This window comes from Ips typographus, linkage group LG16 (genome assembly GCF_016097725.1).
Source record: "Ips typographus isolate SLU linkage group LG16, UJ_Ityp_2.0, whole genome shotgun sequence".
Taxonomy (NCBI): Eukaryota; Metazoa; Arthropoda; class Insecta; order Coleoptera; family Curculionidae; genus Ips; species Ips typographus.
This window is the reverse complement of record NC_138437.1, coordinates 1,591,100-1,605,268: the sequence shown is the minus strand read 5'-3', so window position 1 is coordinate 1,605,268 and position 14,169 is coordinate 1,591,100. Positions and strand designations below refer to the sequence as shown.

General features: G+C 33.5%; 1 protein-coding gene across 1 annotated transcript in view; it reads left to right on the top strand.

Annotated features, from left to right (window-relative positions):
• Positions 1–14,169, top strand: part of LOC145738595 (neurotrimin-like) — a 214,040-nt gene that overhangs the window by 100,889 nt on the left and 98,982 nt on the right. The window contains exon 2 of the mRNA XM_081993459.1: positions 1,050–1,162. Coding sequence (XP_081849585.1) covers positions 1,050–1,162 — 113 coding nt within the window. The remainder of the gene's footprint in view (positions 1–1,049; positions 1,163–14,169) is intronic.

Sequence of the window (14,169 nt, the reverse complement as noted above, 5' to 3'; positions counted from 1 at the left end):
AGATATTTCGCTTAACAAATGCCAAAGTATTAAAAATGCGTTTTTTTCCCGGATATTGAGTAATTTGGTAACAATAAATTCTTAAAATAATTTTGGATCCTAAATGTTGCGGTATATTTGTAATAGGTAAATAAAAAAACTGTTTATTCACATTTGTTTGGGGGAGTCTTCATAATTGATCAGAATATGATGGTCGTTTATTCTGTTGATCATTTTGTCTTGCTTGAAAATGTATAGAGGTGTAATGGTATGTTTTTATCGACGTTTAATTGTATGTATTTTCAGCTTGTACGAGGTTTTCGAATATCTGTTACACAAAGTCGAACTACTTTTTTTGTCTTCATGTCGTTGATTTAAGTTAAAAGTAATGTTGATATATGTTTACTGTAATTATTATACTTTTTTAGCTTTAAGAAATATCATGCAACGTTGGTAATGAATTATCTATCTTTATTTTTTTTCCTGATTCCGTCAATGTTATTGTTGTTGTTTTGCGTTTAAAATGGAAGTGTCTTCTCTTATGTTAAGGTTATATTTTATTCACGTTCAACAGGAATTAAAAAAACGTTACTTACTTAGTTGATCTCCAGCCCTTATTTTTAAATTTTGAACCTTAGAACAATTTTGTAAACAATTCACTTTTTTGCGTTTTAAACAGACAAGGTGGGGAATCTTCTCTTCTATCAAGATTATCATATATATCACCGCATTTTATAGTGGTCCACACTGTATATTTTAACATTTCAATTTAATTGAAATAAAGAATGACAACTATTTATCAATAATCGAAATTAATTTATTTTAATAGAAAAATGTTCAGTGAGCCTGTACAGCTTTACAAATCCGAATAGCAAAATGATCAAACATTGCAATATTGGTATAACAGTGCTGCTGAATGATTTAAAACGTCAAATTTGCTGCCATTTTTAGGATTGCATTTTCCATGCTCGCTCTCTATATTTTACTTTGGCACCCTGAATTTTAAATTTTCTATGTCAAACAGTCACATTGTTCTAGTCTTTTTGGTAACATTTTTTTTTTAATTTCAGTAGTGGTAGAGAAAGAAGAGCCAGAGTTCACGGACGTTATTGAAAATATCACAGCGGCTGCTGGAAGGAACGTAAAATTCGCCTGCTCAGTAAAAAACCTGGGATCCTACAAGGTAAGAAATTACACGGATTATTAAGGAAGCAAGCAGAACAAAGCAGTAATCATTCAAATAACATTTAACACGCGAGGTATTTCATGTAAATTTAATGAGTTGAGTTTCTTATAGAAGCCACCGCTCCCTTATTTATTTTCGTTTCAGTTTTAATGAATTTTTACCCCTTTAAGCTTTACCACATCCACTCCGAGATCAAAGAAAATTCACTGTCGGTAATCAAACGAATGAATTTTAACTAAGACCACTCAGTTAGGGCGTTGTATTTTATGGATTTAGTTTAAAACATATAATAATACTCACCTCTTGTTGGTGATATAAATCAAAATATTGATATAACATTTTTTGTTTCTCGCCTAGCGATATTTCAAACAAGTTAATCTAATTTTAACAGGCAAATATTCTTCTGCGGTTTCTAATTTCCCTAGCAGCATTGGGTACAAACAGCAAAATTAATTAACAAAGGAGTACGTTAAAGTTAAGCTCTTTTTAATCCGAGTATTTGGAGCTGCGGACTTAATTAATTAATAATAACTAAAAATTAGTATGCGTGTGTGTGGAATTTCACAAGCGAGAACCGAAACTTAGGTACACATCGAAAACGAGCTCTAATATAATAAAACAATTCAGTCTAAACTTTTCCTATCGATTTGTTAATGTATATTTATTAAAGCCAAGAGTGTGCTTAGGCACTGAATTAGTGCCAACTTAATTAAGTCGTTTTAAGTTCCTCAATTACGATGTAGGATTTCGCAAGACGAGAATTTCCTAGCCTTGATCTCGGTCTGGTAGACCAAAAGCGAGACTTGTGTGATTTCCAGTGGTGGCTCATGATTTTTGATGAAAAGATAGCTAAAGTACACACAAAAAAATTGTAAAACAAAAATTTATTTCAGGTTTAAATACGGAAAAATACGATTTTCTTTTATACTTACCGGTACATGAGGACAGTTTTTGTATATGACAAAAAATATGTTTTTAACTGGAAAGAGCATTTAAAAGACCATTTTGATTTTACTTGAGTAACTGTGAATAAGATTTTATTTATAGAATGTGAATAAAATAGAATCGTTTTGCCAGTCGACAGGGTGGCATTCAGATTTGTTTTATATTTCTACAGAAAATCAGGTGCAATATTTTGATACTGTGTTTGTGCTTCTTTAATAACCTGAATAGACAGTATTTAATAATATATTTTTTCGACTACTAACATGATAAACACACCATTATTGACCGATTAGTAACTTGAGAAATAGTTTTCAAATTTTCAAGACCTAGATCCATAATAGGGTCTAATCTCTAGTTCTAGTCTGGTACAAACACAACAAAAAATAGAAAATATTATTGACCTAGGTATATAATAATGCATGTGCAATGAAATATACTTGACAGAGATAGATAAATTAGGTTGTCTCTTCATGTTCTGGTTTTGTTGTTATCCTAATTTGTTATAAAGTTTTTTAATTTTTTTTTTATAATTCCGGCTCTCGGTCACTTTTAACAAATCGTATTTCAATCTCCGTAATTACTAACATAATTCTAATATGCAAAAAAATCAAGTTTATGTTCTTGTTATGGTTGTGGCTCAGTACTGAATTGAGTCAAGCTTTATTTAAGGTAATAAACTACATTCGTATAATATAATAAATTTCCAATAAAAAGACCTTAAAAAATATGGTTAATACTTTAATTGACATATAAAAGCATCTGTCTAAACCTTGGTTAATAATATACTATTAAACGTCCTTATTTCATTTAGTTCAGAATGTCGTATAATTAAGCCAAGTATTTTTCCTTGTATTTCACTATTTTGGAAATTTACACATTTTTAAGTTAAAGCACAAAATACCTAAGTGCTAACTCCCTGCAACAATCAAAGCTATATCCGTTTAAAAATCAAATATACAAGAAACAAATTTGCTATTCATAAATACAAGGAACTCAATTCTCTGCATTTGCTTTCGGAAGGGATTATGACACAAACTGTATGGTTTGTTAGTATTTGTTATGAACGTGGCACGGTGAGAAAGCGAGCATTTCTGACTTTACGGGAAGGATTTACACAAGCGACAGAAGTCCCTATGGTCTACTTTACAACTTTATTGACGCCTCAACTCACTTACTTTCTATAAAACGCATTTTCGTTTCTTTAGTGCTTTTAAAAATCTTTAGATTTTGCACCTAGAGTGTACATCAGCGAAATTGACCTAGTTGGTCAAAAAGAGCTCCGCAATCTTGTTTACCTATTTTCTCTAAGAATGCTCTTTGTCTTTATTAGATAAAGATATCGCAGTGTAGACAAAGTCTGCGCTCTTATCTTTAATAGCGTTTTAAATCTACATCTTCTCTAAAGAACTTAATATTCAATAGATGTAAGCAATGTAAGAAGTATTTGCTTAGAAGAAACCTAGTTCAAAATTGAGATAGACACTGTAAAAATACCCAAACAAATGTATGGTTTATTTTTGAGCTAGAAATAGGGACAAATAATAAATTCATTACTCAGTTTTATTACATTATTTTTATTTCTTTCTTTTAAAATTTTATTTATTTTATACGTTGACTGTAAGTTAGTTTAACTTTAGATTTTTAAAAAAATCAAAATTTAAGCACAAATGAAACTTTTTCTTGGCTTACTATACTGATCGCCGCCATATTGGATTTAAACCTGTCAAGGTGACACTTAAAATTTGACTTTTGTCAGTGACCTTAAAATTTTTGGCAGTTTTCAAAACATGTCACCCATAAAAATGACATTTTGACAAATGACACTTCCCGTCACACTTTGACCATTAAGTTAAGCAGTTAGATGATTTTCAAAATTCAAAAATTTTCCAAAAAAAAATCGGGATATTCCCTATAAAATTGTCAAAAAATAGTTATATTTAATAAAAGTTTTGTCCCTTTGAGCGACATCCATAATAAAAATGTCATACTGCTAAATCAAACGATTTTGAGATATTCCGACAAATGTCCGAAAAAAGGTAATCAAGTTTGACGCCCTCTAGCGGCCAAATAGGGGATCCTATCCTATTATATCCTAAGGATATAATATAGAAGTTTCCTTGGTTATTTTGCTTAAAGTTTCAATACTATCCATGATATGGAGAGAGAAGTCTCGTAACTTCCTGATTCTGATAGAAAATCAGCCTAAAAGTAGTCTTTGGTTAGTATAGTTATCCAAGAGCGTACAGTCGTAATTAAGAGCGTTAATTCAGAAGTTCTCTTCGTCATTTTGCGTAAAGTTTCAATACCATATCCATGATATGGAGAGAGAAGTCTGTTAATTCCTTGCCCTCCATTATGAGGCGTAATATTTCGTATTTGTTAGCTCTCATCACATGACCCAGGTATTTTTCATTCCTAGATGATGTTCAGTAGTTCTTTTTGTTTGTGCATGCGCTGGAGTACTTCATCGTTGGTGACCTTTTGAACCCATAAGATTTGCAGCATCCGTCTATACACATTCATTTCGAAGAACTCTCTTTTAGGTCTGTGGATTTAGTGTCCAACTTTCACATCCATAGTGTAGAACAGAGAAGACGTAGCATCTGATCATTCAAGTTCTGAGTTCCAAACTAGGGTCTAGTCCACCTCATTTAAAATTTAGAGCACACAGTGCAAGGGACTCACTACCCAATGGCAGTGCACACCTCGCCGATCTCCCAAATGATGAAATCATCAGGAAGTTTAGTTTCGAAAAACCAATTTCTAACGGAACTGAGCACCAACAGAGATTGGAGCAGAGAATCCATTCAAACATTGGAAAAAAATAAGATAATATGGTATACGGACGGATCTAAAACTCCCGAGGGGACTGGAGCAGGAGTCTACGGGCCTCGCACCACATACTCCGAACCCATGGGCCAGTTCCCTAGCATTTTTCAAGCAGAAATTCAGGCCATAGAAAGGTGTATTTAGTTCAACCTCGACAGGAAATACCGGAACAAGAAATTGCTATTCTTTCCGATACTCAAGCAGCCATCAAAGCGTTGAACTCATCTAACATCAACTCGATGATGGTTCTGGAGTGCCTAGGAAAGCTCAATGATCTAGGAAGGTAACCTTCCTCTGGTTTCCGGGGCACGTCGGAGTAGAGGGTAACGAAAAAGCAGATACTCTGGCACGAAAAAGAGCATCAGCACCACTGATCGGGCCAGAACCATTCTGCAGTCTTGGAGAAGCATATGTCCAGGAAGAACTTAATAAAGCTGAAGAAGAACTGAGAGCAACGCACTGGCAGACTTCCAGTACTGAGGCAGGCCAAAGATCTCCTCGTCTTTCTTCGGTCTCCCTCTTTCTAACGGGTCATTGTCGACTCAAAGAACACCTAAGGAAGCTAGGCCTAGAAGAGGGCAGTACCTGCAGGTTCTGCGGAGAAGAACCAGAAACACCCCACCACATCGTGCTGGAGTGTTATGCTGTACGCCACAGAAGATTAAACAAACTGGGATTATACCAGCTGGCTGTCGAAGAAATACCTCGAACAGAGCCACTCAAGATCCTGAAATTCCTAAAGGAACTAAATCTTGGGGGGCTGCTATAAACAAGGAAACTTTGAGATAGCAGAAGAAGATGGGTTATAATAGATCTAATCAGGTCGCAGTACATCTGTCACCATCCACACCTACCATTACCATTACCAAGGTCTAGTCTTGTGAAAAATGATTTTATACTCAGGAAGGTTTTCCTCGCTTGCTCAATTCTTGAAAGTATTTCCCTTTTCGGGTCGCACTGGCTATTGATGTTAGCTCCCAAATATTATTGAATTCACTTGTTCGACATTTATTGGAGTCTTAGAAAAGACCAATAGTTTGGTCTTGGAGATATTGAGATGCAATCCAAACATCTCGGTATAGTAAACTACGGAATCTATGATGCTTTGTAGTTCTTTTACATCGTTGGCTATTATAACTGTATCATCGGCGTACCTGAAATTGTTTATTGGGATTCCGTTGATCTTGATTCCGCACTGAACTCCATCTAGTCCGAGTACAGATATAGGCAACAGGAGTGGAGACAAGACGCAACCCAGTCTGATCTGCATATCTTCTGATGTTGATTGTTCTATCTCTACCACCGCCTTTTGATGCCAATAAAGTTCTGATATGAAACGTAGGTCTTGTTCGTCAACTCCGGTTGTTCTTACATCTTCTTCTTCTTCTTCTTGTCATGCTATCCGTTAACGGATGTTTGCGACTACATTCTTCATTTCATCCCTGTTCCCAGCGGTGTGAATCAGTGTCTGTATGCCAAGACATCTTTTTCCTTCCTACTCCTCTCCGACCCTCTATCTTACCCTCAATTATCAATTGCAAGTATTTATATTTTTCGTTCCTCATGACGTGCACTAGGTATGCAGTTTTCCTCTTTTTGATGGTGGTGAACAACTCTCGCTCTTTGTTTACAGATGCTAGCACATCTTCATTTGTTATTCTTGCTGTCCAGGGTATTTTGAGGATTCTGCGGTACAACCACATCTCGAACGCTTCTAATTTGTTGATGGTGTTTACTTTGAGGGTCCAACCTTCCATCCCATAAAGAAGCACCGACCAGACGTAGCACTTCAAGAATCTTAGTCTCAAATCAAGATCGAAGTCCGAGCAAGTGAACACTCTTTTTAGTTTAAAGAAAGCTTCCCGCGCTTGTTCTTACATATTCACCTATACCTAATAAAAACATTTTTCTCCATTTTGTACTGTTTGAATTACAGATTTACGGTAGTTTTCCTAGTCGCAAATTTTCTCCAATTTGAAAAAATCTTGAAGCATTCTAAACTAGAAAGTTTAGAAGTTGTCAGAAAGTTAAAATAAATGTAAAAGGACAACAACAAAGGAATTTTTTTTAATTTATGAACTATTGTTGGTCAGTTTAAGAATACTCAGGTAATTTTGAAAATAATATGAAAATAACTTTCGGACAACCTACAAAGTGTTATCAATCTAATTTTGAAAGATTTGATCAAATACAGTAAGTAGATTTTCTTTAATTTACTTGCTAAACTTAACACGACTCTTTTGTCGCTCATGAAGAGTGTTTATTATCTGTGGTTGCTCATTCTGTAACTCTTAAAGCTTCTACAAATTTAGTTTATCACGTTCTGTTATACCCTAATACTATGGTTTTAATTATAGAACTAACACACAAGACAAAATATGCGCCTGTATCATCCTCTGTATCAGTTGTCACACTGTATATCCAACAATTAAAAATGTATGGTAAAATAACGCAAACCATTATAAAAGACCAATATGAAAATAGACACGTTGCATTTATTAGATAGAGATATTGGAGCGTAGACAAAATCCAAGCTCTTATCTTTAATATTGTTTTAAATCCCCATATCCTCTAAAGAACTCAATATTCAATAGAAGTAAGCGACTGCAGACTGCGGTATTTTTTGTTTAGGAGAAACCTAGTTCGTTACTTGCATTTTCTCGACGGGTGAGTTCAGCAGAAACTCTGATGGTTTTTCTGTTTCCGCTCAACTTTCTCGCTCTTAGTTAAGCTGATTCTAGTCTCGTCTCATGTTGATTAACCTTCGACAATAATGCCACAACTAATTTAAATGAAATCAGCACAGTCTGATTTATTTTCAGCATATGTTACCGTTTCATGTTTGAATTGCGTTTGTTGGTTCGGTTAGTTTAAACCGTGGGACTATGCCGCGTGTCTTATACAAATACGCATTCCTTGATATTTGACTTAATTTTTACGAGAATTAGAGACGAATAAATATCGACGTGGAAAATCTAAATTTAGTTAAAGCTGGTTAGAAATTAACCGAGCTTATTTTACTCCCTCCAAACTTTTAATCGCCTTAATGCCACCGCGAATATTACAATTATTCAAAGTCACGTACGATATTCTTATCAAATCCATAACTTATATACCAGGCACAAGTTGAGCTCCTTCGGGCGTTATTGTATCTTATAATTACACTGCGCCATCGGAAATCAAACAGATTAAAAGGACTTATTTGTGTTTTAATTCTGAAACTTGAAATCGCATTAGAATTTCTTTCCATCCATGCCGTTCCGTTTCAAACAAAGAATCGATTATTGATTTCTCTTAGACTCGAAAAAGTAAAAAAGAAATTAAATGTTCCAGCGACACTAGCGTAGTTCTCCATCTTTTCCTTAAATAAATGAACAAGCGAGTAAAAGACATGCCGTTTAGAAGCTTTTTTGCTTTAGCGGCAACAGTCCACTTAACCAAACCGTCGAAAAGCAAAACGAAAAATTTATAGTGAGGACAAGAACGGCTTTTTTTGTCGTTCAAACCGTATACTGAAAATTAAATGAAACATCTTTTATTCATAAAATACAAGAGGACATCCCTCGCAGTTATCTTTTGGAAACGCGTCCTAGGATATTAGTAAAAAGTGTGTCCAATTTCTTTGGGGCTAGACCGTGACGTCTGATGTATTAAAAAACTAACCGTCAAGAGCCGAGTGCGAAAACGAGCAAAAGAGGGATTGGGGAAAACCTCCAGAAAGAAAATTGAACGACGGAAAAACTTTTGCAAGAACGCTCGCCGACTGACTTTACATCTACATGGGATTCGTATGATTTAAATCCGATGTCCATCGACGAATCAATCATGCACCGTATTGTCCGCAAGAATTTCTTATCCATCATTTCCGTCTGAAACTCTAGCAATTTACTCGATATTCGATATTAAAAATACAATCCCATATGTTTCTTTCTTTCCTTCATCAACACTTTCGTCTCTATTCGGACGTCTTACGTCATTCAATACTATTTTTTTCTATAACATATTACAGTTGAAAAAGATAGTTAAAATGTTTTAAATAAGCAGTGCTGTAACTAGACATTATGCTTTTTTATGTTGAAATGTATGCATGTGGCTTGTATTGGAAACTAACAGCTTTAAACCACAAATAGGAAGTAGGTAGTACCTATTTAAAAAAACGCACTTCTAAGAATCTGGTATGTTCTGTATACAATAAAACACACACAGTGAAAATATTGCATTGCAAAAATATTTTGTTTGTCAAATCCAAATTACTTGAATTGATCAAAACCATATTTTTACCTGATCATGTATAACTTTTGAAGCTCAAATGCTTTAAATTATCGAGCTTCTACTAAATTTGGATCGTAGTTTTTGCTACATTCCACTAATGAGTTAGGCCTGTATGCTTTCATTCCAACGTCAGTTAACGTCATCATATCACATAATATGGATCTGATGTTTCCCTTAACAAGACTGGTGAACCTTCCAAACTCACCAAATTTTTTTCTGCCTTTTTGATAAGCAAGAACGAAAAATCTTCTTCCTTTGCTGCAATTGATAAAAATGCTTTAAAAACAAGCTACAGAAAAGCTGGATTTGTCCGGTTATATAATGATATGATGAAAACACCTTCTCGAAAACAAGTAATTCATAACAACTCTTCTTATCCAACGGATGAGAATTTTATTGTTCCTGATTTAGCAGAAGAATTATGTTCTCCTGGATTGAGTTATTATTATTTCGATATCTTGTTTAAAATCATTCATATATGACAAAACAACAACAACTATTAAACTAATGGAGCAAACGGAACCTATTATAATACACCGGGGAAAGATACAGGGAGATAGATATTATCCATGCTATTCAATCAAGTGCTAGAAGACGTGTTTAAAAATCTACACTGGGATAATAGGGGCAATAACCTAAATGGCCAGTATCTGAATCACTTGCGATACAAAAACGATGTCGTAGTAATAACGGACGATCTGGAAGAGTTACAAAGAGTTACAAAGAATGATAAAAGAACTAGACGGAGAAACGACAAAGGTAGAACTGAAAATAAATTATAGTAGGTAAAACAAAAACCATGACCAACCAACAGGAAGAACTAATAATTACAGTAGTGTAAGAGAGTATGCAAAAGAACAACCGAAAAAGAACAATGCAACAAAATGTGAGGACCACAGACTAATCAGCCTCATGAGTCACCCACTGAAGATATTCCTTAAGATTACCCACTACAGAATATCAATAAAGTGCGAAAGAAACATCGGATCCACACAATTTAGATTCAGACGAGGTTTAGGCACGAGAGAAGCAGTAGTTGCGACTCAAGTACTGATTCAGAACTGCAACGATCAGAGAAAGGACATAATGCTGTGTTTCATCGATTATGAAAAGGCCTTCGACAGAGTCCAACATCATAAACTGATCCAAATCCTAAATAGATTGGACATAGACCAAAAGACATTCGCTGCATTCAAAGCCTATACTGGAACCAAATGGCTGAAGTCAGAGTTGGTCATGATCTCACAGAAGCAAGACCAATTTGATCCAGGCAGTAAAGGGTTAAAACGTTCCATAAGGAATAAAACTTATTTTAGGGTTGTTTAAGTTACAAAACTTTGAAGAATAGTACTTAGAGATGGTGTATTCGAAGAAGTCATTAACAGCTCAGTAACAACTGCAACGTGTGTATCCTGGAGTCTAGTAAATATGTTTTTTAAATTTATTGAGAATCTCAATCAAGTCATACAAATTTTGTTTGGTTGCACGACTTCTTTAACAGCTTTTAAATGTTAATTTATTTATTGTATAGGAGGAAGAACACAGATACTTCCGTTAAAAAGTAGTCATTTTAATGATAGTTAATTAAGTAATTGTTTCTTCATTCAAAAGAAACACCTTTTAAAAATTGTATTTGAATATTTAATAGTGTGAACCTACTATCTGACAGACAGAATGGTAAACTTTTTAAGGTCTGATTCTGTAAAAGGATTACTTTAAATCGGTTTTACATAAGTAACTTATGTATTTTTATATTACCAGCATTTTACCATGAATCTCTTAATTCAACGCACTCCATATTGTTTTTGGTGAAATCCCTATAAGCTTTCTAACCAGCTTTTGTTTGTTTGGTAGTGATATTCTTCAAATCTGGTCCCATTTAAAGTATGATGTTACCTGGTTTTCACTGATTGAATTATTACACAAATAATGTTCCTGAAACATTCCCTATTTGTCTTAGTAGCTCTCTATCAAATTTTTCTTTCCTATATTAAGCAAAGCACCTTGTCAGCCTCTACTAAACCCATCTTTATTCGATATCAATGATTTCTTCTCGAACAACTGGCTTGAATGTATTTGAAAATGTTTTAATTTTTCTTGTATTCTAATAAAAACTTTTCTTGTGAGTAAGTAATAGAGGGCTATTTCCTTTTCTTTACTTACCATATATACACTTTAATAGTTCCTTCAGAATATGTTCCTAGAGACAATCCTCAACTAATAATCAAACAAATATGTACTGCCATTGGTCACTAGTCAGAAAATATCAGTGTCATGTGATCATTGCATCAATGAATGCTCATAAAATGCCGGAATTATGTCATTTTTGAGTTCCTCAAATCTAAATTAGTTAGGAATGTAAGTACATGGTTTGAGAACAAAAAAACTTATTGAACATTAACACAAACTGTCAAGTAAGTCATATTACATTTTTAGCATTACATTTTTGACAATATGACTTAATGCATCTAGACGAGATTAATCAAACCATCGTCATTTTAGTGCAAATGGTGATAAATGGCAAAAATGATAGTGAAATGGAATGAATAAAAATGTCAATTTTGATTGTGACTAATAAAAAACTATTTAATTTACGTCATCCTATTTTACTTTGATTTTTGTCATATTATATTACTATTTTGTAAACATGAGAACAATAATTGGTATAACATCAAAACTTTCACACTGTCAAATTGAGAACAAAATATTTATTAATCGAAAGTAGAATAATTGAAACTCACAAGAATTTAGTTCTTCCAGGTAAAACAAAGTTGTTTTTACTGTAAATAAACACGAGATTTAAATGACTGCCCAAGATCTTGGTTTTGGTTTGTTGATGTTCTAATTTTTGCTATTTCATTTGCTAAATCACACTGGCTTGTAGAAAAATAGACGATGCAGAAGCAGTCTTTTGAAGTAAAGTCACGTTGGTGGCTTTTGCCTATAAAAAGCAGCCTCGTCAATCAATTCGCGTACTTCAATTTTAATTAGACAACATTTGGGACAATACATGGAGTGACATTTCGATTGGATCATTCAGTTTACTACAAGAACAGCAGACTAGCTAATTTTTGCTAAAATCATTACGTCAATGTCTGTTGGTTGTCAAATTATGTCTATAAATCCTGTTGAAGAAATGTGAATGATGATTGATGTTGCGTAATTAAACGGCACTTCTATTATCAAATTAAATTGTCAAGTAACCATTGAGCTGTGATAGAGGAAATTGTGAAGACTAACGGATGTATGATACTTGGTTGTATGTCCATTAGCCAACTATGTGTCATTTACACAGAATTTGCTCAGAAAGTCAGTTGTTTTATTACATATTTCCAACAAAACTGTTTAAATTAATGTCATGAATTAGAATCTAATCCCAAACCTATCATTGATAAATATAATGTATGTTATATTAATGTAAATAGCAGTGCATTAAAAACAAAATTGTAAGATTGACATGAAATAAATTTGTAAAGCTTTTAGTACCAGTCCAAACCACTTCTATTATACAACACTATTGGCAGTTTTAGGGCACGTTTATTGATTTGTACCTATTCAAGTTACTCAAATAGTTAAGCAGATTTTAATTAAAAATGTCTCCATTTCCGACGAGTCTCACGTATTTATAATTTCCTAGCTAAACGTTGCTATTTTAATGTCGTTTGCAGTTGTTTTGATTCAGGGGATACTTGAATTTTATTATGTATTTCGCTATTTCACTATTATATCACTATATAACGTAGTTCTTTTCGGCTTAGGAAGAGCACAATAAAAGTCGCAACGTTGATTTAAGCAAAATGAAAATGCTCTTTGTTTAGTTCAAGTGAAGAAGAAGTGTGACAAATATTTAACTTCTTCGAAAAGTTTTATTTGTATTTTAGAAGACCTGTAATCAAGTGCGTAAAATACGTAAATTCTCTTCAAATCTGGTACTAAACTTTCTTTAACTAACCTTACTCAACTCACCCTAATACCTTTCTTTAAATTGGAATGGAACACATTTTTTCCGAAGAAAATCATACTACTACACTTTATAATTAGATTATTTTACTAACCCACCTGGAGGTGTTAATTTGTCATTTTTCTCATTCTCTTTCTTTTCTTATTTTTTCACTGTCTATTTTTTGCTCACTTTTCGTAGACTTCCTCTCTCAAAATTTAGCAAAATTTGTTTTGTTTATTGGAGAAGATAAGTTGGCATTGGCATACCACCTTGAAATTTCAACAACTTTTCAAAGTGTATTTGATATTTCAAGTTGTTTGACAGATAAATACTAAAGTACCAAAGCAAATTTTGGATCTTCCACATTTTTTTACCGTATTTTGCATAATACATGTTTTATATTATCATTTTTATGAAAATATAAGGCAGTTAGAGTGCATTAAAGCAAAAGCCAATAAACCAAGCACAATGACAGTCCAAACCGCATTAAAATCTGTCCAATTTAAGTTCACTTTTTCTGCCAGATTTAGAATCAACATTCCCAAAAATCCGTTCAATCAATATTTTGAAAATCTCAACAGCTGATTTTAGCGTAAACAAAATTCAGTCTACTTTACAAATTTATTTTTATTTGTGAGAGTTAAATTACAATTTAGGTTATTTATTATAGTTAGGTTATAAGACTTTAAAATATGGAGAAAGGGGTCTTTGGGGCTACTGGTTCTAAATTTGATAGAGCAGAAAAATCAACCCCTTTGTTTGTTTACTATGCCAAATTTTTCATTTTTCTGACATACAATCACCATCATAATTTAAAGAAAATCATAAAAAGTGGGACACACTGTAATTCAGTTTCTGTCATGTTTACTATAGACACTATATAGAGTGGTCAACTGTCAAAATAACCCAGATAAGAGGTGTCAAAGTAAAAACTGTCAAATTCAGACTCTTAATTCTTAGGGGAATTTGACAGTGGTCTTTTTGACATCAGTCACAAATCCAGTAGCGTCAGAGG